This window comes from Genypterus blacodes, unplaced genomic scaffold (assembly GCF_046128005.1).
Source record: "Genypterus blacodes isolate CSIRO-AG114 ecotype Tasmania unplaced genomic scaffold, CSIRO-AGI_Gbla_v1 ptg000109l_1, whole genome shotgun sequence".
In the NCBI taxonomy this organism is placed as follows: Eukaryota; Metazoa; Chordata; class Actinopteri; order Ophidiiformes; family Ophidiidae; genus Genypterus; species Genypterus blacodes.
This window is the reverse complement of record NW_027466913.1, coordinates 371,618-392,141: the sequence shown is the minus strand read 5'-3', so window position 1 is coordinate 392,141 and position 20,524 is coordinate 371,618. Positions and strand designations below refer to the sequence as shown.

General features: G+C 48.1%; 1 protein-coding gene across 11 annotated transcripts in view; it reads left to right on the top strand.

The window, feature by feature from the left end:
• The window catches only part of kiaa1109 (KIAA1109 ortholog), a 53,810-nt gene extending 33,286 nt beyond the window's left edge, over positions 1–20,524 (top strand). For 2 of the 11 annotated variants that reach the window (XM_076161008.1, XM_076161007.1), the window contains exons 52-90: positions 1,042–1,248; positions 1,726–1,961; positions 2,126–2,370; positions 2,505–2,610; positions 2,756–2,853; positions 3,017–3,205; positions 3,534–3,702; positions 3,840–4,051; positions 4,326–4,409; positions 5,224–5,422; positions 5,655–5,714; positions 5,842–6,068; positions 6,468–6,644; positions 7,222–7,352; positions 7,466–7,589; positions 7,696–7,808; positions 8,082–8,172; positions 8,396–8,455; positions 10,060–10,328; positions 10,432–10,647; positions 10,848–11,028; positions 11,336–11,525; positions 11,939–12,100; positions 12,184–12,323; positions 12,414–12,612; positions 13,034–13,234; positions 13,411–13,587; positions 13,681–13,818; positions 14,318–14,563; positions 14,886–15,039; positions 15,884–16,041; positions 16,340–16,529; positions 16,684–16,898; positions 17,105–17,356; positions 17,515–17,718; positions 17,997–18,191; positions 18,370–18,504; positions 19,034–19,196; positions 19,605–20,524. In XM_076161008.1, coding sequence (XP_076017123.1) covers positions 1,042–1,248; positions 1,726–1,961; positions 2,126–2,370; positions 2,505–2,610; positions 2,756–2,853; positions 3,017–3,205; positions 3,534–3,702; positions 3,840–4,051; positions 4,326–4,409; positions 5,224–5,422; positions 5,655–5,714; positions 5,842–6,068; positions 6,468–6,644; positions 7,222–7,352; positions 7,466–7,589; positions 7,696–7,808; positions 8,082–8,172; positions 8,396–8,455; positions 10,060–10,328; positions 10,432–10,647; positions 10,848–11,028; positions 11,336–11,525; positions 11,939–12,100; positions 12,184–12,323; positions 12,414–12,612; positions 13,034–13,234; positions 13,411–13,587; positions 13,681–13,818; positions 14,318–14,563; positions 14,886–15,039; positions 15,884–16,041; positions 16,340–16,529; positions 16,684–16,898; positions 17,105–17,356; positions 17,515–17,718; positions 17,997–18,191; positions 18,370–18,504; positions 19,034–19,196; positions 19,605–19,821 — 6,730 coding nt within the window. In that variant the 3' untranslated portion in view covers positions 19,822–20,524. The remainder of the gene's footprint in view (positions 1–1,041; positions 1,249–1,725; positions 1,962–2,125; positions 2,371–2,504; positions 2,611–2,755; positions 2,854–3,016; positions 3,206–3,533; positions 3,703–3,839; positions 4,052–4,325; positions 4,410–5,223; positions 5,423–5,654; positions 5,715–5,841; positions 6,069–6,467; positions 6,645–7,221; positions 7,353–7,465; positions 7,590–7,695; positions 7,809–8,081; positions 8,173–8,395; positions 8,456–10,059; positions 10,329–10,431; positions 10,648–10,847; positions 11,029–11,335; positions 11,526–11,938; positions 12,101–12,183; positions 12,324–12,413; positions 12,613–13,033; positions 13,235–13,410; positions 13,588–13,680; positions 13,819–14,317; positions 14,564–14,885; positions 15,040–15,883; positions 16,042–16,339; positions 16,530–16,683; positions 16,899–17,104; positions 17,357–17,514; positions 17,719–17,996; positions 18,192–18,369; positions 18,505–19,033; positions 19,197–19,604) is intronic. The other 9 variants (XM_076161012.1, XM_076161009.1, XM_076161011.1 and 6 more) reach the window with 9 other exon arrangements.

Here is a 20,524-nt window from a genome sequence, read left to right as displayed (position 1 = left end):
AGTAACTTGGCATGCGTCCGTCATCAGTGATGGGTAAACTTGTTTAAGGATTGCACTGACTCTCTTAGACATGCATATTTTTCCTGTCATATTTAAATGAAGGTAATATGCAAACAATTGCCGGAGACAATCTGATCAAGCTTTGAGCCACGACGAGCTCCGGTGCAACGTTTAACCTCTGTGTGTATGTCTGTCACAATCAGATACACTGTCTGGCTAAAACTCTTCTAAATTAAAGTTTTCTTTTGAGATATTGTCTTTCAGACCCAATGTGGTCCTCTGACATACTCGGCCTGGAGGCGAGACCTGTCCCTGATCTGTCTCCTCAGTTTGAGTCTCAGTCGCTGCTTGTGAGAAACACTGTGGCTGTGCCTTCACCCGATGGCGTCTCCTCCGAACTGTTTCACACTCTCTTCTGCTCTTCTTCTTTTTCTGTAATTCCCTTGCTTTCTCTTCCAACTGATTGAATAGACTGGAGGATTTTCCAACGTCTCCCACCAGCACAGCTAAACAAGAGTTCCTGTATGTTATCGTCCCCATTTAGGGCTTTACACTTCGTCATGTTCATGTCCACAAACACACCTGCCCTCAGTGCACATCCCTCATTTGTCTGCCTCACCTGTCGTATTTATGCTTTCAGTACCGTTTCTTAGGGATCTTCATGGTCAGATGTGATGTGTGTGTTTGTGTGTTTCATCAGTTTCAGGGTTTTCTTTGATTGCATGAGTCTTTCTATTGTCTAAGCTTTATTATATACATTACATTAGCCATTCATGAATGTAGGGATGTTTATACCTGCAACAATTCCACTGCTGTTATGTACATTTCACGACCTTGTGTGTTCAGAGTGGTGAGGCACGTTCCTGTGTCACTGTGTCGATCCCCCGGCAGACTGAATGCTGTGTTGAATGTGCATGGTGCTCCACTGTTTGATGTCTAATCCATGTCCACTGCACATCCATTCTTGTTTCCTCGTCACCTGAAGAAGCATCAGTCATGTGTATTTGTCGTTCATTCTTCTTCTTTTATTCTGCACTACAGAACGGTGGTGAAATGCAACATCGCCAAGTCCCAGGCCCTTTACAGCGCCCAGCGAGGCCTGAAGACCAACAATGCGGCCGTCTTCAAAGTGGGGGCCATCATGATCAACATCCCCCAGCACCCGGCCACCCTGCACAGCATGATGGTCCGCAGCTCCCACCAGCTCTCCAAACAGATCTCCGACCTCATCCGCCAGCCCTCCAACACGTGGGTTCTGCCTCTGAGTTTGCAAAGGGGGCCTTCATGTATCATCTATTGTCATCGGATCCTAAATTGCCTTTAGTTAAAAGAAGCATAGTAGTCATAACTGAGAGGCCATGGAGGCGTGTCCTCACAGAATCCAGTTAACTCCTCTCAAAGCCTGTGTAGGAGCTTTTACTTCGGCTATTATTTAGAATTATGATAATTTATTTATAGAGTTGTATCTGTGCTTAGGATATTAAAATGCATATGATTTCCATAATGTGGTATTGACAGGAATGGGAGTCAGTATTTGCCACACTCTGCATGTTGCCACTCAAAATAGCGTTGATGCTTTATTGCATCAGTGCTTGGCTGCATTAGGATGCATTAAGACAACAGTTACTGGGCAACCTGTCCTCAAAGCCTCCATTCTGATTATCATTCTCTGTAGATCTCAAGCAGTCGTGATTGAACTGTTTCTTCTTTTGGCCTCTCTTATAGTCAGCCTCCTAATAGAGAGGACACCCCCACTCCACAGCCCTCTGACAAAGCCTCCAGCATCAATCAAACCCCCGTGGAGGCCAATGAGTTCCCACAGCTGCCGGAGGGTCTGGAGAAGAAACCCATCGTACTCAAGTTCAGCGCCATGATGGATGGCATCACCATTGGCGCTGCCCTGCTGCCCTCACTGAAAGCAGAGTACAAAATGGGTCGCATGAAGAGCCACGGCATGACAGGTGGAAAAAAGTCACAGAGCGTTCCAACTGAACGCTCGTGTCCCCGGCTGGATAACTCTGGCTTATAGTTGATCTCTTTTATGTCATTACCTCATTATAGATTTTCCATACCATAATGCTAACTTGTGCCGCTGTGTTTTTTGTTCTTTGTGTTTTGTATTTAGGGGCACAAACCAGCTTCACCTTTGAGCTACCAAACCACAAGCTGTGCTTCCAGTCCAAAGTGTCCCCCGTGGACATGTCCACCCTGCCGCCTTCAGCCAGCCTCACCCTGCCGCCGGTCACCATGTCAGGAGAGTACATCATGGAGGAGCACGAGAGCCACGCCGACCAGGGCTGGGCAGCCGACGACTTCCCGGCAAAGCAAGGGAACTATCTCCAAGGCAACTACCTGCGCTGTGTGGCTGAGGTAACGGGCTACTGATGGGACGGCTGACACACACTCTCAGAAAAACTCCTTCTTGTTTGTTGAACCTACTAGCATATGTAGATTTTAAATTGTAACCAGCGGTCAAGGTTAATGTCAAACCTTTCTGTCTGCAGATCGGCTCGTTTGAGCACAACCTGACCACAGACCTGCTCAACCACCTGGTGTTCCTGCAGAAGGTGTTCATGAAGGAGGTCAATGAGGTCATCCAGAAGGTGTCAGGTACCCAAGAGCTACTTCTCTACATTAATACTGATGACATTTTGAATTCATATGATTACACACACTTCAGTGTGGTGTCGCAAGTTTTCTTGTATTTCATTATAGTCTGGTAGACGTTGAGATGTAAGTGCTGTTTTGTGTGCAGGAGGAGAGCAACCCATCCCTTTGTGGAACGAGTACGACACCTCAACAGATGCAGACAAGCCAAAAATCCTGCTTTATTCACTGAGCCTCATGTTCAAGGTGCCACATTCTGTTCCAGTATAAAAACACAAAGCCTCATTCATGTGTTTTTCAACAATATGGTGGAGCATTTGGCCCAAACTTCTCTCAAAGGGCTTTTGTTATTGCATGAACATCAGTCAACATTTGCGGAATTTCCTCAAAGCGTTGTTTGTGTTGACAGGGCATCCAGATGACAGCCACCACTCCCTCCATGCGGGCCGTGCGCTTTGAGACGGGCCTGATCGAGCTGGAGCTCTCCAACAGGATCCAGTGCAAGGCGCAGCCGGGCGGCAGCAGCAGCTACCTTAAACTATTTGGCAAATGCCAAGTAGATCTCAACCTGGCCCTAGGACAGATAGTCAAGCACCAGGTACATATCTGCTTCATTCCCACACAAGGACACCCACATTACTGTGTTGCTCATACATCTCCAGTTCAATGGTCTCTTTAGGGAAACATTTGCTATCCAAGTGGGTAAGTAAGTAACTAGCATATTAGATCCAGGTTGCAGAGATACAACATGTGAAATGGTCAGGTATGATAGAACCATTAGGCACTGCAAGATCAGCCACACACCGACTGACTCTGATGATGGAAATTGGGCTGAATGCCTATGGTAACATTCAGGATCCAATGGATAATCATACAGAATCTACAAGTTCAACAAGTCCTTCCCTTCCCTCTGATACCCTCTTCAGGTGTACGAAGAGGCCAGCTCAGACTTCCATCAGGTGGCATACTTCCGAACTCGTATCGGCCTGCGGAATGCTTTGCAGGAGGAGATCAGTGGCTCCTCGGACAAGGAAGCTGTCCTGATAACTCTGAACAGGCCCATTGTTTTCGCCCAGCCTGTGGCATTTGACAGAGGTTTGGTTTCATTCCTTAATGTCACTTACTAAATGTCAGAACTAGTCCTCTGCAGCAGCAATGGGAAAAGTATTGTAAACAGAAGGCTTAGTGGTCTGAACCCATCAGCCCCAACTGACCATCTGTGTGTCCTGCAGCTGTGCTCTTCTGGCTGAATTACAAAGCGGCGTATGACAACTGGAACGAGCAGCGTCTGGCCCTCAACAAGGACATCCACATGGCTACCAAGGAGGTGGTGGACAAGTTGCCAGGCATCCAGCAGACCTCCGCCCAGGCCTTCAGCACCCTCTTCCTCCAGCTGACTGTCAATGACCTCGGCATCTGCCTGCCCATCACCAACACGTCCCAGGTAGGCCCACACACTTATGCGTGTGGTGTAGATATTGTAGAAAGCACATCTGAATGTTTCCCCCTTTTCTCTGTAATAGTAATCTTTCCATATGTGTTAGTGTCTCAGTTTGCTCCATGCAGTATGACCTGCAGATGTGTTGATGCAGATGTTCCCTATGTAACCACCCCCTAACATTTCTTGGGGAAACCCTGGGCCCCCATCAGCTGACTTGTTATACTTTTGTCCATAGAGACAACATATACCAGCTACCATGTCACACTTATTTTCATAGAGAGGACAAGTACCAGTTACCGAGGGCATCCACCCTGAAGCTGGGGGCGCCACATCAGTGGGTCGGCATAAAAATGCACGAAAAGTAACCAGCAGTTTCTTCCATCTTGTGTGATCGCTTGTTGTGGATGTCTTATTGTGATCAGCAAATGTTCCTTTAACTCTGTCGTCACTAAACTTATGTTGTATTGCGAGTGATGTCGTAAAGTGTCGGACCAGCACCACATCACTGAAACAATCAAAGTTTGCTACACAAAGCTGGCATAACAACGAGTGGAGCAATGAAGCATGCTGTGTGAGGATGATGGGGTGTTGAATGACGTGATTAAAAGTGGTTATGCCAGTTTTTATTGCACACCAGTGGAGTCGTGACCTGCATTAATTCACATTCTGTGTATCGATCGTCAAACCCTGCACTCCAGTTTATGTAATCGGTGCACATTTTTGGAAATAAGCTCCAGAAACAATTACCTGAATCTCTGTACTAATTCCTTGACTGTTTTTTCTCTTGATTTGTAACAATAAATAATCAAATTAAGAAGTACAATCATAGAGGTAAACATATGTTAGGACCAATTCAGAGTTAATCCAGAAATCCAGGTAATGTGGGTAAATCTTTTCTAATACTGCATTATAAGAAATTAACAAACTGAAAACCTTGGTAACATTTCATGAATGAGCCCATCTATGTACCCCACATGTCCAAACATGCTCTGTTAACCACAATGTGAAGTAATCTACCAAAGTAATATTATATTAAGTGAGCAGAATGAAATGTTACCAACCGTCCCCGGGTCTGCTTCTTTTCCAAACATGGACGTGGGTTCTCTTGTATGTTCTTTCACCTATGTTGAGGCCCGTGTAACCCGTCTCCCCTCCCCGCCCGCCTCTGTCGCCAGGCCAACAACACCATAGATTTCGACACCAGCTCGGCTCTGGTCCTGACCATCGAGAGCACGCTCATCACCGCCTGCTCCTCCGAGTCTCTGGTGAGCAAAGGCCACTTCAAGAACTTCTGCATCCGCTTCGCCGAGGGCTTTGAGATCACCTGGGACGACTGGAAGCCAGACATCCGGGGCGACATGGTCATGAATGCCTGTGAGTGAATTTGGTCTTTCTTCAAGGCGGATGGTAGCCGTTTGTTATTTCCTGTGAAACTGGATGCTTTGGATTCCTATTCCTGCTGGACTGTCGCCTCCACTTCCTCCACTTCAGCTTCAAAAATTTAATACTAATAACTTTCTTTGCATACGCCACTTGAAGTATTGACCAGATGCTGCTTGTGTGTGTGTGTGTGTGTGTGTGTGTGTGTGTGTGTGTGTGTGTGCAGGTGTAGTTCCAGATGGTACATATGAAGTCTGTTCCAGGACTACAGGGCAGCCGTCTGCTGGTAAGTTCTTTCCACAAAACCTGTTGGTCCTTGAAGTATGGATCATACACGGGAGGTCAGTGCTATAAGATGAGCCTGAGACAACTGATCCTGTAATGTTCACTCTCTCCCCTCCTCCTCCAAACAGAGAGCAGTAGTGCCGGTACCTGGACGCTGAATGTGCTTTGGAAAATGTGCGGCATTGACGTTCACATGGATCCCAACATTGGCAAGCGGCTCAACGCCCTGGGCAATACTCTGACCTCACTGACGGGCGAGGAGGACATAGACGACATCGCCGACCTGAACTCTGTCAACATGGCAGACCTGTCGGATGAGGATGAAGCCGATTCCATGTCACCCACCATCCACATGGTTAGTCAGTAACCTGTGTGGGTGCATGTTGCCTCCCAGCCTGAAGTTGGGTTATGAAGCCTGCAGTTTAGATATGATTCTGTATCTGTTCCACTATACTGTGCTAGAATCAGAGTTAGAACATGTGTATGTAGCTTCAGCCAGTCTTTTGTTTACTAAAGTACTTTCAAAGTAGTTGTGATGAAACTGTAACAGCAGACCTAATGTGTGACTGTGTCTCTTTCAGTAGACTCAGTCCTCTTTGCCCGCAGAAACCTGCTACAAGTGGCCATTATGTTAATAAGTTAATATGTCATCATAATAACAATATACTGTATTTGAAGGAATCCTGCATGGTGTAAATTTCAGAAGTGAACTTAGCCGAGTGGTCCATACATGTGTCCCTGCCATTATTTGCAGAGTCCAGGGAGCCAGTTCAGCCCGCGGCTGACCTTAAGGAAGCGTCTGGTAAACCACATCCTGGGCCTGAGCCCCAGGCCTCAGAGTGTGTCTGTCCCAGTCGAGCCCTTAAACTGTGCGTCGCCTTGCCTCCGAGCAGGCGGTGTCAGGGCCCAAAGACCTGTCTCCTGGGCCTGTGTATGTAGCCACCCTCAGTCTTAACTCTTTTCCTGGCTGACATAAATCACTTCAACGGTGGCATTACATTTTAGTCCTTTGCAGTTAAATTTGATGACGTTCTTGAAATGCTGAGCAATGCTGATTTAGGCTCAAATTAATTGGCATCACAATAAAAATCGGTGTCGCTTAGCATTTGCTTTTACTGCCCTCCTCATTAAGCTTAAGTGGTGGAAGAAAAGATGAAAATGAGTTTGAACCAATCCCCTGTGGACAGTAGACCTACTGACTGATCTCTTCTCTCACCCTGATGGGAGCGGTGGTGGAGGTGGTGGTGTCTCTTTTTTCTCATAGTCCCTGGTGTGTGTGTGTGTGTGTGTATGTATTCAATTTACATATGAACCTATTCTGATTGCATCATAATAATCAACATAAGCTGCATTCAAGCAGTTTTGAGGACAGATTTGCATGGGATGCATTCTTATTTACAGCAGCTGCCTGGGAGCTTTCCAGAGAATTATGGTGTTCAGGTTTGTCACTTCTCTGTCATCAGCCTGACAGATGTGTTTGGGTGGATAACATGTCTTTGACCCAACAGGAGACCATTGACCCCAGACGACAGATGGCGATGGGCAACCAGATGATTGATGCTCGTGGGAGGAAGTTTACCAAGAGGGTTGTGGATATCAGAGAGCTAAATGAACAGGCCAAGGTCATCGACGACCTCAAGTAGGGGTCCTGCTTTACTTTCACCTCAGGAACCAACACCTTTAGTGCATTCACTCACATCAGTACTCTTCTGAAAAGACCCTCACTTTATTTTGTTTTACATTTTCCCTCAGGAAACTAGGGGCCAGTGAAGGCACCATCAACCAGGAGATCCAACGCTATCAGCAGCTGGAGTCTGTAGCCGTCAACGACATCAGGAGGGACGTCAGGAAGAAACTACGTCGCTCCAGCATGAGGGTGATTTCTCCTTCCACACCTAACTTTCCCTCCATTGTACAAATCAAACAGTTCAAAGGACACAACACTGAACCATGACTCTGATTCTGCCTTTGTTTCTTACCAGGCGGCGTCTCTGAAGGACAAGTGGGGTCTCGGCTACAAACCGAGCTATAACCGCTCCAAAAGCATCTCTGCAGCAGCAGGTCGACCGCCTCTAAAGCGGATGGATAGACAGAGGTATGGGACAAACAGGGGCTACTGTTCCTGCTATCATTGTGACATAGGTGACAAGTACAGTCCAAGTCCACTCTCATAGAAGATGGATGGAGCAGAGTGGAAATGGTCTCCTCCACTCCTCATTTCAGATCTCTTGTCTCCTCAACTTGTGGTGTCATCTAATCTCTTTGTTGTGCTCATAAGCTCTTGTTTGTTGTTTTTAAGGTTATTGTGCCAATGATATCATTATTCTTTATCAGTCGAAATTGTATGGTCATTTCTCTTTTCCTTCAGTTCCAGATTAGGAGAGGTGGACGATTTACCAGATGTCCGTGTAGACGCAGCGTCCCCGGGGCCCAGAGTCACCTTCAACATCCAGGACACGGTAATCCTCTCCTCACTCCCCAGGACGCTTGCACCTTAATGTCGTGGTGATATCATGTCTTTGTTTTTGTGGACTCGCTGAGTTGAGTCGTTTACCCGTGGCATCTATAATCGATTTGGTTTCAGGAAGCGGCTCACAGGAAGCAGCAGCAGCTACGCCCTGAGGATTTTGTTTGTCTTGTTTTGGATGAGCTCATTTTGATAACTCTTCTGTTCAATTAAAGCTTAATAATCAGGCCATGGAGTCCACACCCGTGTCGGTCAGTCCAGGAGAGATATTCAAGGTACATGGAGTCAAGGACTGAATATAACCGATTAAAATGGCTAACAGACACCCGATTCACTTTCCTCTGTCATTACCTTGACAGCACTCATAAGGTTTGGAATATGCAAAATCAAAATAGGATGATCAAATAAAAGCATACGCATAACATCAGTATAAAAATAAACTTATTGTTCTTCATGTGCCTAGGTTTATTTGTGATTCATTCCTGGTGCTTGTAGATTAATAACAGCCGCATTTCTACAACCACCTAGACGCCTGAGGTTTGAGTTTGTACCTGCTTTCATTTCAATAAGCTCACACAAAGTTAATTTCCCTCCTTAATTAAAAACGTCGACCTTTAAGTTGAGGTTGTTGTTGTTGTAATAATGCCCAATGAATCACATTTTCAAATCCTATTTTGAAATTGCATAATAATCCAAATCACCTCCGCTAACAACTCTGCATGGCGAGCGTCTGACCCAGGAGCTGCTGGCACAGCTGGATCTCTCACACACACACACACACACCTTCTGAAGCTCAACACAGATAAAACGCCTGCTACTTTCTCTGGAATAACAAAGGGAGCCGGTCCCGTTTTAAAGGTGCATGTCCATGAGTGATCTAACATCGGATCGGTTGTTATTAACAGATGGTGTTTGTATTTTCCTGCTTCTGAACAATCAAATGTATCTCAGTATTTGTTCCCCATAGACACAGACCCAGACTGACTGGGCTCAGGACCATGTGACCATGTTTGCCTCTCTTGTCAGTCTGTCTGCACAGGCTCATTAAGACAGCAGTTCATCTCCTGAGTACTTAGTGCAGCTTTAGAGGGTCAATAAAGCTAACACTGTAATATCTATAGTGAGTGAGCTGACCCCTAACAGCTGGAGTGTGGATTAGCCTCAGACGCAGTTTGCTCCTGTCAGAAACTTTCACTGCCGGCTCTTTAATTGATCAGTTCCAGTCAATAGTTGCCTTTGGGTTGTGTCATCACCTAATCCTTCTCCAGCAGTCGATAAGGATAGCACACTGTATACTAGCAGACTTTCTTGGGCTTTGTGGTGATGATCATTTTCTTGAGAGTCCTCCTGTTGGGGTGTCATGTCAAGCATTCCCCGTCTTCTTCCTGTTCTCACTCTCTCTCTCTGTCTGTCTCTCTCTCTCTCTCTCTCTCTCTCTCCCTCTCCTCCGTACCAAAATGCATGACCTCCGCTCCTCAGAGGATCATTCCAGGCAGACGGTGTTCTGTTATTGGACATACAGCAGCTGCACACACACACACACGCTCACCAGCATCCATCCACACTGCACTCACACTACATTTCAATCAAATACATTTGGATCAGAACGAGCTTCACATGAGCACAATGAAATTAGAACACGGTCCATTTTACAGAACACTGTCTCCCTAAATGTTTGACTCACTGTCACTTGTTGGCAAACTTCCTTCTCCAGACATCAACAGGTTTATTATAATCAACCTTCGGCTTTTTCTATCATTCAGAATTGATTGTCAAGTTTTCAAGTTTGAAGTGATCTCATCAGCTTCAAAGTTCTCTGCATGTATCAAAGCCCTCCCCCTTTGTAACCCTGCCTCTCTCATACTGCCTCTCTCTGAAGTTCCCTGAGGAGACAGAGTTCGACCTGTCATCAGTCACCACTGACGAATCATCCCATCCTCATCATCACCTTCATCTTCATTCTCCATCCGGTAGCCAGGGTCAGCACTCAGCTTTCAGTGCCCCTGGCACCCCTGCTGTCTTCTCACCCGCACTTCCCTTCCAGCACGATGAAGTAAGACGTGATGAGCTCTCCTCGTCCTCCTCTGAGGACTCGGACAAGGAGGAAGAGTTTGAGAGGGACAGGACGGCCACCTTCCGAAGTCCTTTGTGAGTGGAACAGTTAAACCTCATTTTGTAATGGCATGAAAGTTGAGCTTTTATTCTAAATGCACTTCTCAGCACTTACTAACCGTTTGTTCTTTTATTACAGTCACGTTCTTCACAGGAAGCCATCGGGCTTCTCTGCTGTCAGTCAGCTGTTCAGCGAGCGCTGGCCCGGCACGCCGGCCAATCGCAGCTTCAGCGGGCCGGCAACTGAGAGAAACATCGACTTTGAGCTGGATGTCCGTGTCGAGATTGACAGCGGCAAATGTGTCCTGCACCCCACCACTCAGCAACCTGAGCATGAGGAGAACTCCTTCAAGAGGTAAGGAAACAATCTGCAGCAACATCACAGCCTATTATGATGAGCTCATTACATCATTGTCACACTGTAGCTCGTACAGCGACACTAGCCTCTCGCCCAGAGATACAAGACCTCATTTATACTGCTTTAACATCCAAAATCAGACTTATGGTTAGCTTGGTAACACGATGGCACGTTTCCTCTGTGTGTGGGGTTTGTAGGAGCTGTGAGCACAGCCTCAGGAGTCTGGACCAGGATTCTCCCCCCAAGAAGAAGAAGCTGCAGCCCACCTACACCTCCACCACGCATCTCCTAGCTGGCAAGAAGTGTCCCTCCACCCTGCCCACCAAGTCCAACGACATGGAGACGACTGTCTTCTACATTCCAGGAGTAGACGTTAAGGTCAGTGAGCGTGTCACACCGTCTCTGTTGTGCTCAATATCAGATTCATACAATAATTGAGCTCTGTTATTCTGTGCTGTCCCGTCTGCTCATGTCTGCTGCTGCATGTGATGGGGATATTATCTTAAAGTTAAACAAAAGAAAGCACATTGCCTGCAGTGCCCACAGTTATTCCCCAGAGGTGCTGGTTGGGTCATAATTGGTAATAACCTCGTACAGAATTTAAATGAAACAAATTCCCACACGCCAGCTGGGTCACAACCTCCTCTCATGTTTGTCTCTTCTTCTTGTGTTTTTGTTCCTCTAGTTGCACTACAACTCCAAGACCCTGAAGACGGAGTCGCCCAACGCGTCGCGTGGATCCTCGCTGCCCCGCACGCTCTCCAAAGAATCGAAGCTGTATGGTATGAAAGATATGGGCCCTCCCAATCCTCCCAATGCTGCCCAAAGCAAGACTAATTCGCTCCTACCTCCCCCGCCCCCACCTCTTCCATCAGGTATTCAGCATTCGCTCATCCATACTTGCATGCCCTAGCACCATCTTCAATCACCGGCACTAGATTGCCATCGCCGCTTGGATCCAGCAATCAGTTGCATGCGATTCCTTCCCTTAGTTAAGACCATTTGAGTCCAGATGGCAACTTTGATCAAATGGGCTCATGCACAAGACACTGATGCCAAACACACAATCAGGGTGAAAGACAGCAAAACAGATTTAAAGATCTCTTTTTGCATGGCTTCTGTTAATCAGATGTTTCATAAATCAACTTGAGACATGTTTGATTTGATTGGACTTGTGAAATGAGGCCATTTAAAGCCCAGGATCCAAATAGAAATCTCCCCTAAAAGAGCTCTCAGTATCACTGTAGCCCAGACTTCTGCTGACTTGAACTCCTTTGTGTCTCTGCAGCCAAAGGCAAGAGCAGTGGAGGGGTGAAGACAGCCAAGCTGTACGCCTGGGTGGCCCTGCAGACTCTGCCGGAGGAGATGGTCATCAGCCCCTGTTTGCTGGACTTCCTCGAAAAAGCACTGGAAACCATTCCCATCACCCCTGTGGAGCGGAACTACACGGGTCAGTGCGCTTCTTCTGATAGAATGCTTCTTCTTCCCAACCTGGAGTCTGTCTGACCTTTGCCTCTGTTGCTTCTCCATTAGCCGTGGCTTCGCAGGAGGAGGACATGGGCCAGTTTGAAACGGTGGAGCCGCTGGAGGAATCCACCACCTCCCTGGTGTCCTCGTCCACGTCGGCCTACTCCTCCTTCCCTGTGGACGTGGTCGTCTACGTCAGAGTGCAGGTACCGACGAACGGCTGCAAGAACGTGGTCCCGGCTATGGATGGACATTTGTAATTTCTGACTCAAACACTCCTCTGGTCTGTGTTCCAGCCCTCTCAGATCCGTTTCAGCTGCCTGCCCATGTCCAGGGTGGAGTGTATGCTCAAACTGCCCTCTCTGGACCTGGTGTTCTCCTCTAACCGCGGTGAACTAGAGACCCCGACCGGAGCCCACCCCACGGAGGGACCGCACCCGCCGCCCTCCTCCACTCCACCCGGGCAGCACGTTCCCAAACCGCCCCCCAGCAAAGGTCAGAGGAGCTTGACCCCGAGCGTTATCGTGTTAGAGGAATAAAGACGCTCCAGAAGCCGGAGATGTGTGAAGATTTTCAGTCTCAAGTGTTTGAATGTTTAATAGGAGCTGTCAGTGTGTGTATGAGCTGACATGCAGGGCCGTGTTCAGGTCAGCGTGGGGATTAATGTTGCTCTCAGCTTGTTATGTTGCAGTCATTAGTCTGCTCTGTGGTCTGCAACTTCAGTTGTTTCCTCTGATTTAGTCTCATTAAGTCAAATGCCATTTATCAGTCTGACTTGTAGCAGCTTGTCTCTTCCTATTCTTGCATTTCCTCCTGTTAATCGAGGTCAGTAAAGGTCGTCTGCCCTAGTCGATGCATACGTAACCGCTCGGCTCACCCTCTCCGTGTCCCTCTGCTCTCCTGTGACTCCTTCCAGCGTCTCCGTTGCTGGGCAGCCCATTAGGCCGGAGCCGCCACAGCAGCAGCCAGTCTGACCTCACCAGCACCCCCAGTAACTCCTCCGGCCTCAGCTTCACCGCCTGCATGTCTGACTTCTCCCTCTACGTCTTCCACCCCTACGGTGCCGGCAAGCAGAAGTCTGCAGTCACGGGGCTGCCTCCGGGCCCAGGGCCCCTAGGTATGGAGGGAGAACGGGGAAAGTTTCAGTAATGGGATCCTATTAGCATAAAATGAGTAGTAGAGACATTTTTAAAAACTCTGAGATCTAGAGGTCATGAGAGTTCTTGTGAATCTTGACTCCACATGACAGGTAAACGTTGATAACCGCGTTAATGGCTGCTCTCTTTCCCGAAGGTACAGTGGACGAGGAGCCTTCTTCTGTTACTGGACGGAAAGACTCCCTCAGCATCAACCTGGAGTTTGTGAAGGTCAGCTTGTCCAGGATGAGACGCAGCGGAGGCCCCACCTTCATCGAGAGCTTCCTTCCTCCCAAGGGTGGCAAAATAGACACCACCCTCATCAACATCTCAGGTACATCATCTCTGAGGTCATCATCATCTCAGCCAGGTTTACTGGAGTTCCCAGAGTGTTAAACTCCTTCCTCTGCCCCGTCCCCCCTCTCAGCTGTGTGTGACATCGGCTCAGCCTCCTTCAAATACGACATGAGGAGGCTGAGTGAGATCCTCGCCTTCCCGAGGGCTTGGTACCGCCGAAGCATTGCCAGGCGCCTCTTCCTGGGAGACCAAACAATCAACCTGCCAGGTGCTCCCTTTCATTCTGCCTGTTGTGTGTGAAGCTGTGTGTTCTCTCTGCTCTGGGCCAAATCAATGAAGGAGTTGTAACCTTTGCTGCATTTTCCCTCGGATCAGTTTTGTCTCACACGGAAAATATAAAAGCAAAGCAAAATATATTACAACAACAGTAACTTCCCCTGAGCCATGGAAGCTGTGTGTGTGTGTAATATGGAGCAAGAACACAAGGAGCACACGTTACCCATCAAGCAGTGTAAAACATATGCAACACTATCTGTGGAGAATCCCATGTAGGTCCACATTTTATGAAGACTCTTTTCCTCTGTTTTTATGAAATAGCTTGAAGGTCTCGGCCTACATCTCTTCCCTGACCTCTAGGTTTTGTGCTGCATGAATGTTTAATGTTCTATCTGGCTGACCTTCTTTCAGATAATATTCTCTCCCAGCTGTCCAGGTTGACATTTCCTCCTTCACTTACATCTCCACCTTCTCCTCTCCTCTCCTTTCAGCCTCCGGCCCGGCCACCCCCGACTCTGCTGAGAACGTCACTCAGCATCTGTCCCCCGAGTCCAGCCGCAAAGCCTACTGGAGGACGTGGGACGGCAGCACCGGGACGCAGCACATCCCCCAGTCCCCCAACGTCTTCTCAGAGCATTCCACTGGAAGCAACATGTCCCCGGGCGGCCTGGGGCACCTCAAGTCCCCGGCGCCCGGTCGCACCAGGAGCGTGTCGGATTCCTCCGCACCTAGAAGAGGTAAATACAGGAAGCAGAGCAGAGGTGGAGGAGCTGGGACACATGCTGGTTATGTTCTGTAATCACCACCGCAGCAGCTCACACTCGCTCTGAGAATGATGCTTTAACAACACACTCATAAACCTGAAGCAAAAACATGAAGCTTCCCCCAATGCAGATGTGAGCAGTGAGAAGAATACGATCAGATTCAGCTCAGACATGCAGTTTAGATTTGTGTTGCTTTTGCTTTAAAAAAGATTTTATAAGAAGTGGTTGAACAACAAAATAGTGCGCCGTTTATCCTCTCACGCCTTTTGCTCCATTTTCATTTCCTCTCCTCCAGACTCCGTGTCAAAGACTTCCACTCCGGCCTTCGGCAAAAATGGTAAAGCGGCTGGCCAGCAGGGGGCGCCCTGGGAGACCTTGGTGGTCTTCGCCATCAACTTGAAACTGCTCACAGTCCAAATGAACATGAGCAACGTCATGGGGAACAACACGTAAGTGCTTTCTAACCTACACACTCACATGAGCACGCGTGTCAGAAGAGTCCAGCTGGTAACGCTGTGTAGGAAGGAGAAGCTTCAGCGTGTTAGAGAGTCTGAAGAGAAGGTAAGGACATAAAACTAATGAGCCAAATGAGGAATAACAGCAAAGTGCTGGATCCTGTGCGTTGCTCTAAACAGAGTATTAGAGAGATGATGAGGCACAGATCGGCTCCTGGCGTGTTGCTTCTTCCACACGCCGTCCAGCCTTGCGTGTGTGTGTGTGTGTGTGTGTTTCAGCCTTTATGGCGCTTTATCTCCCATCGCTATTTTACCAGTCGCTCATTACAACTTCCATCTCCAAAATTGAACAAAATCTTGCTGAGTCGGGCACAAAAGCACAACACACACACATAACTAAGGCAGCGTCGCTTTATGAGCTCTGTCATCATAAAAGAAAAGTTTCCTTCCTGTCTTGAAATCCGCGAGCTGCCGGCTGCTTTCTGGGTCAGAAGAGACTCACGGGACCAAACCTCAGTGAAATGACTCAGGACTGAAGTTATGAACACATGAATACAGAGTGTGTTTGTCTTATTAGAAGAGCAATGAATTCATCCACACACACCCAGATGGATCTCAATAAATCCACATTAATGGTTGAAAAACAATCTGTATCAGCTCATTGACCTACTGACATAATAACAAACATTATATATGATAAAGACATTTGACAGATTGAAGGACTTGCTGGTGGTTTTGCCAGCGTTTACACTCCAGCCTGTCCTCGCCCTCCAGTAATCAATCCGTCCTCCTCAGCAGCGTCGCCGACTTGTTTACCGTTGTGTTTTTGCCCCTGCAGCTGGACGACCAGTGGGCTGAAGAGCCAGGGCCGCCTGTCTGTGGGCAGCAACCGAGACAGAGAGATCAGCATGTCTGTGGGCCTGGGACGCTCCAAGCTGGACTCCAAGGGCGGCGTGGTGGGCGGTAATATCGACGTGAACACGCTGGAGATGGTCTGTAAGTAAACAAAATGGATCCCATCCACTTTGCAAGCATTTGCTCTTCCTCAGCAAACAAGTGTTCAATCTGCTGCTTTAGTTTCAGTGTCATGTATGTCAGGTAAAGAAGTGATCACTGAGCTGAGCGTGTGTGTGTGTGTGTGTGTGTGTGTGTGTGTGTGTGTGTGTGTGTGTGTGTGTGTGTGTGTGTGTGTGTGTGTGTGTGTGTGTGTGTGTGTGTGTGTGTGTGTGTGTGTGTGTGTGTGTGTGTGTGTGTGTGTGTGTGTGTGTTTGTCCGCTCGCCCTCTCTCCTCCAGCCCACATCTCCGAACACCCGAACCAGCAGCCCAGCCATAAGATCCAGATCACCATGGGCTCCACAGAGGCCCGGGTGGACTACATGGGCTCCAGCATTCTGATGGGCGTCTTCAGCAACGCCGGCCTCAAGCTCCAGGACGAGTGGAAGGTCAACCTGTGCACCGTGGACACCAGCCCGACAGAGAAGAGGTGTGGCTCCCTGTCAGCTGATCAGCAGCACAGATCCTCTGGCCTCTGGAATCATTCAATTGTTTAGTTTTGCTTGCAATCTTGCTGATTCCCGCCGTCTCCCTCGCCCTCCTCCCCTCTCTCTCTCCTGGTCTTCCTCCTTCTGTCCGTCCAGTGAGATCTTTGTCCACGGAGACTTGCAGTGGGACATTTTCCAGGTCATCATTTCGCGCTCGACCACACCAGACCTCATCAAAATTGGAATGAAGCTGCAGGAGTTTTTCACTCAGCAGTTTGACACCAGCAAGCGAGCGCTCTCTACCTGGGGGCCCGGGCCCTACCTGCCCCCCAAGACCCCCGTCATCAACACCGAGAAAGGGGCGGAGCTTTGTAAGCACGTCCTCCTTACTGCAAACTGTGGCTTAATAAGAGTTTAAAGAGTTAAACTAATGTAAAAGATGAAACCGTGTCATTGATCATGCCCACATTGTAAATCAGATATCTTCATCTATAAGACATTTAATGAAAGCCAGTCAGTGATTTGGTTCTGATCCTGTCTGCGTCTCATTTCTGTGCCCGGTGTCTTCATCACACAGACATGGACGCAGCTCATCATCGTCACTGGCCCGGCGTCCTGAAGGTGATCGCCGGCTGCCACATCTCGCTCTTCCAGATGCCTCTGCCCGAGGACGCCGTGCAGCTCGGCGGCTCCATGAGTCTCCATGGCAACCACATGACTCTGGCCTGCTTCCACGGGCCAAACTTCCGCTCCAAGTCCTGGGCTCTGTTCCACCTGGAGGAGCCCAACATCGCCTTCTGGACCGAGGCGCAGAAGATCTGGGAGGACGGTGAGACAAAGAGAGGAGAAAGAGTGGAGCTGAGGAGAATGAATACCAATTTATAGGATTAGAGTTTAGCTAATTGATCATTTAAGACTTGTAATGAGAGTTGAACAGAGGTTTATAGGATTTGTAAACATTATCTGATGTGTTTGTGTTGTGTTCAGGCTCCAAAGACGACTCTACCTACATTGTGCAATCACTGGATTTCCACCTTGGTCATAACACCATGGTAACCAAACCCTGCGGCGCGCTGGAGAGTCCAATGGCCACCATAACCAAAATAACCCGCCGGCGCCACGAGAACCCCCCGCATGGCGTCGCCACCGTCAAAGAATGGTTCAACTACGTCACTGCCATGAGAAACGAAGGTAAACACAAAGCGTCTCCTCTCCTTTGTTGTTTGTTTCTGTAAAGTGTCAAAGTGTCAGGTTCCTCCTGACTCCTTCAGTTTTGACACTGAGCTTTACTCAACTTGACAAAGTTCTGCCTGAACCAAAGCAGGCGGCTCTGTTTCTGACAGAGCTCCTCTCTGCCTCGCGGCTGCCGCCTGTTATCTGGAATGTAAAATAACGGCTGATAGCCTTTAACAAAGCCGAGGAGCAGAGAAGCTGAACTTCCCTCTGACGTGTTTTATCTCCTGGCTCAGAGTTGAACTTGCTGAGGAATGTGGAAGCCAACAACCCCGAGAGCAGCATGGCTGCCAAAAGCTCCAGTCTGCTCAGCAGCTTCCGCAGCTCCTCCAGCTACAACCATGAAACGGAGACCATCTTCGCCCTTCCCAGAATGCAGCTAGAGTTTAAATCCATCCACGTTCAGGATCCAGAGGAACCTTCTCTGACAGGTGGGAAGTGCTGAGGAGCATTTATCTTCTTATCTCTGTGGGATTCAGAAACACTGTGCAGCCTCCTGCAGCCCTGATGCTATTTTCTTTCTGTTGCTAAGGAAATGAGATAAAAAAGAATCAAATCACTTCATGTGTGTTCTGTGTTCTTTTGTTCATGCTTTGTTTTTGATTCCAGACTCCAACAGCAAACCAAAGGTGGAGTGCAGCGTGGTGACGGAGTTCACAGACCACATCTGCGTCACCATGGACGCTGAGCTCATCATGTTTCTGCACGACCTCGTCTCTGCCTACCTGAAGGAGAAGGAGAAAGGTTGGTGTCACTCACTCAGTCAGTCAGGAAAAGATTAGTCTTTTGTCCGTCCTCTTGTATCGTGGGAGCGATAAATGAATCTACAAAATAAAGGTGCAAGATATGAAAGGGAAAGTAATCTTCAAAGCTCCAGCAGGATGTGAACCTTCCTGTGTGTGTGTGTGTGTGTGCTGCGTCTCCTCAGCTGCTGTGTGCATTAACAGGAGCAGCGTGAAGTGCAGGCGTGTTATTTGTGCGCTCAGTAGGGACGGCAGACGATCCAATGCAGGCGGCATTCTAATGGCTTCCCTATTGTCACAAAGGAACAAATTAAAAGCCTTCACCCCTGCATTATTCATGGCAACCATAGCAATGATGTGACTCAGTGCTTCAGACTCTGAAGCTGAATAGAGAAATATTTTCATCTCTGTTCGATTAATTCAAATCATCCAGATGGAAATGTGAACGTTAGTCCAGGTCTTTCTCTCCAACGCTGTGAGAGAACAAAGAAGGCTTTGTGTTATAAAGCTGTGTGTGTGTGTGTCCTCAGCTCTCTTCGCCCCCCGGATGTTCGCCACTCGGCCGGGTCAGAAGAGTCCGACGACGGCAGCGCACGACGACAGCTCCACGGACAAAGACGAGGCCATCAACTACACCACTGTGGACTGGAGGGAGTTCATGTGCAACACCTGGCACTTAGAGCCCACGCTCAGGTCAGGAACCGGCTGAGATGTGACTCATAGCATCCTTAAGTCCAATCAGTAACAAAGGTGCTGCTGTTTCATATTGTTTAAAGTAGCAACACCTCCTCTAAGGTCCCTGGTTGCTCTTTTTAGAAGGTAAACACACATGAGCAACCAAAAGAAGGGACGGATGCTTCCTGTTTAAGAAGAAGAAGAGGAATAATGTCTGAATGTGGAGGAGTTGTGTTGTTCCTTTGTCACCTTCGCCTCCTCTCACGTTCCAATTTCTCCAATTTCCAGTTTCTCATTCTCATCTAACTTAAGCACCTTTTTTCTTTCTAAGCAAAAGGCAGAGTTTAACCCAGAGGGATGAGAGTTGATCAGTTCAGAGTCGTCATGTTCAGATGTCAAACCCGTCCTCTTGTCTCCTCTCCTCAGGCTGATCTCCTGGACCGGGCGCAAGATCGACCCGGTGGGCGTGGACTACATCCTGCAGAAGCTGGGCTTCCACCACGCCAGGACCACTATCCCCAAGTGGCTCCAGCGGGGGGTGATGGACCCCATGGACAAGGTGCTGTCGGTGCTCATCAAGAAGCTCGGCACGGCGCTGCAGGACGAGAAGGAGAAACAAAGACGGGACAAAGACGAGCACTGAGACTCTGGAGAACTAATCCAAGCTGTGTATTAATAATCCGCCGAGGATCACAAAACACTACTGTACACCACACACACACACACACACCAAACACACACACACGTGAAGCCCCTCCCCCTCCCTCCAGCTACACCCTGTGAATCTCAGCGTAGTGGTTTCCTGTGGTGCACGGCACGAGCAGCTCCGACTGAAGCTATTTGCACCCTTGTTATTTTTTCTGTATAGTTCGAACAAAGTCTGGAGTCGCGGTATCTTTTGGCTGCTTACGTGGTGACCCCTGACCCCTGACCCCCCGACCCCCACCGCCTGTTTTTACCCTGCTGTACATGACCTCACTGAGATCGCTTGAAAGTTTATTTTAAGGCTTACCGATACACAGTACATGTTGAGAAATGATTTCTTACACCATCGCCTTTTCTTTGTTTCCCATGGAACACGTGGTAGACGAGCTTTACGTATTTTATAGCGTTTTAAGATATTTATGATCAGGTCGGTGACAGTGTTCTTTACAGACGATTGTTGACGTGAACAAATCTAGCTGGTTATTTAAGTGTAAAGTCTTTAACCTGTATGAGCTTTGGTGTGTGTGAGCTTCCTGTTTTTGTTTTTTATTCATGCTATAGACTCATGTACATAATTGAATTTCTTAAATGTGTTGATTTTCCTAACTTAATAAAATGATTGCCATTCGATTTTAGATGAA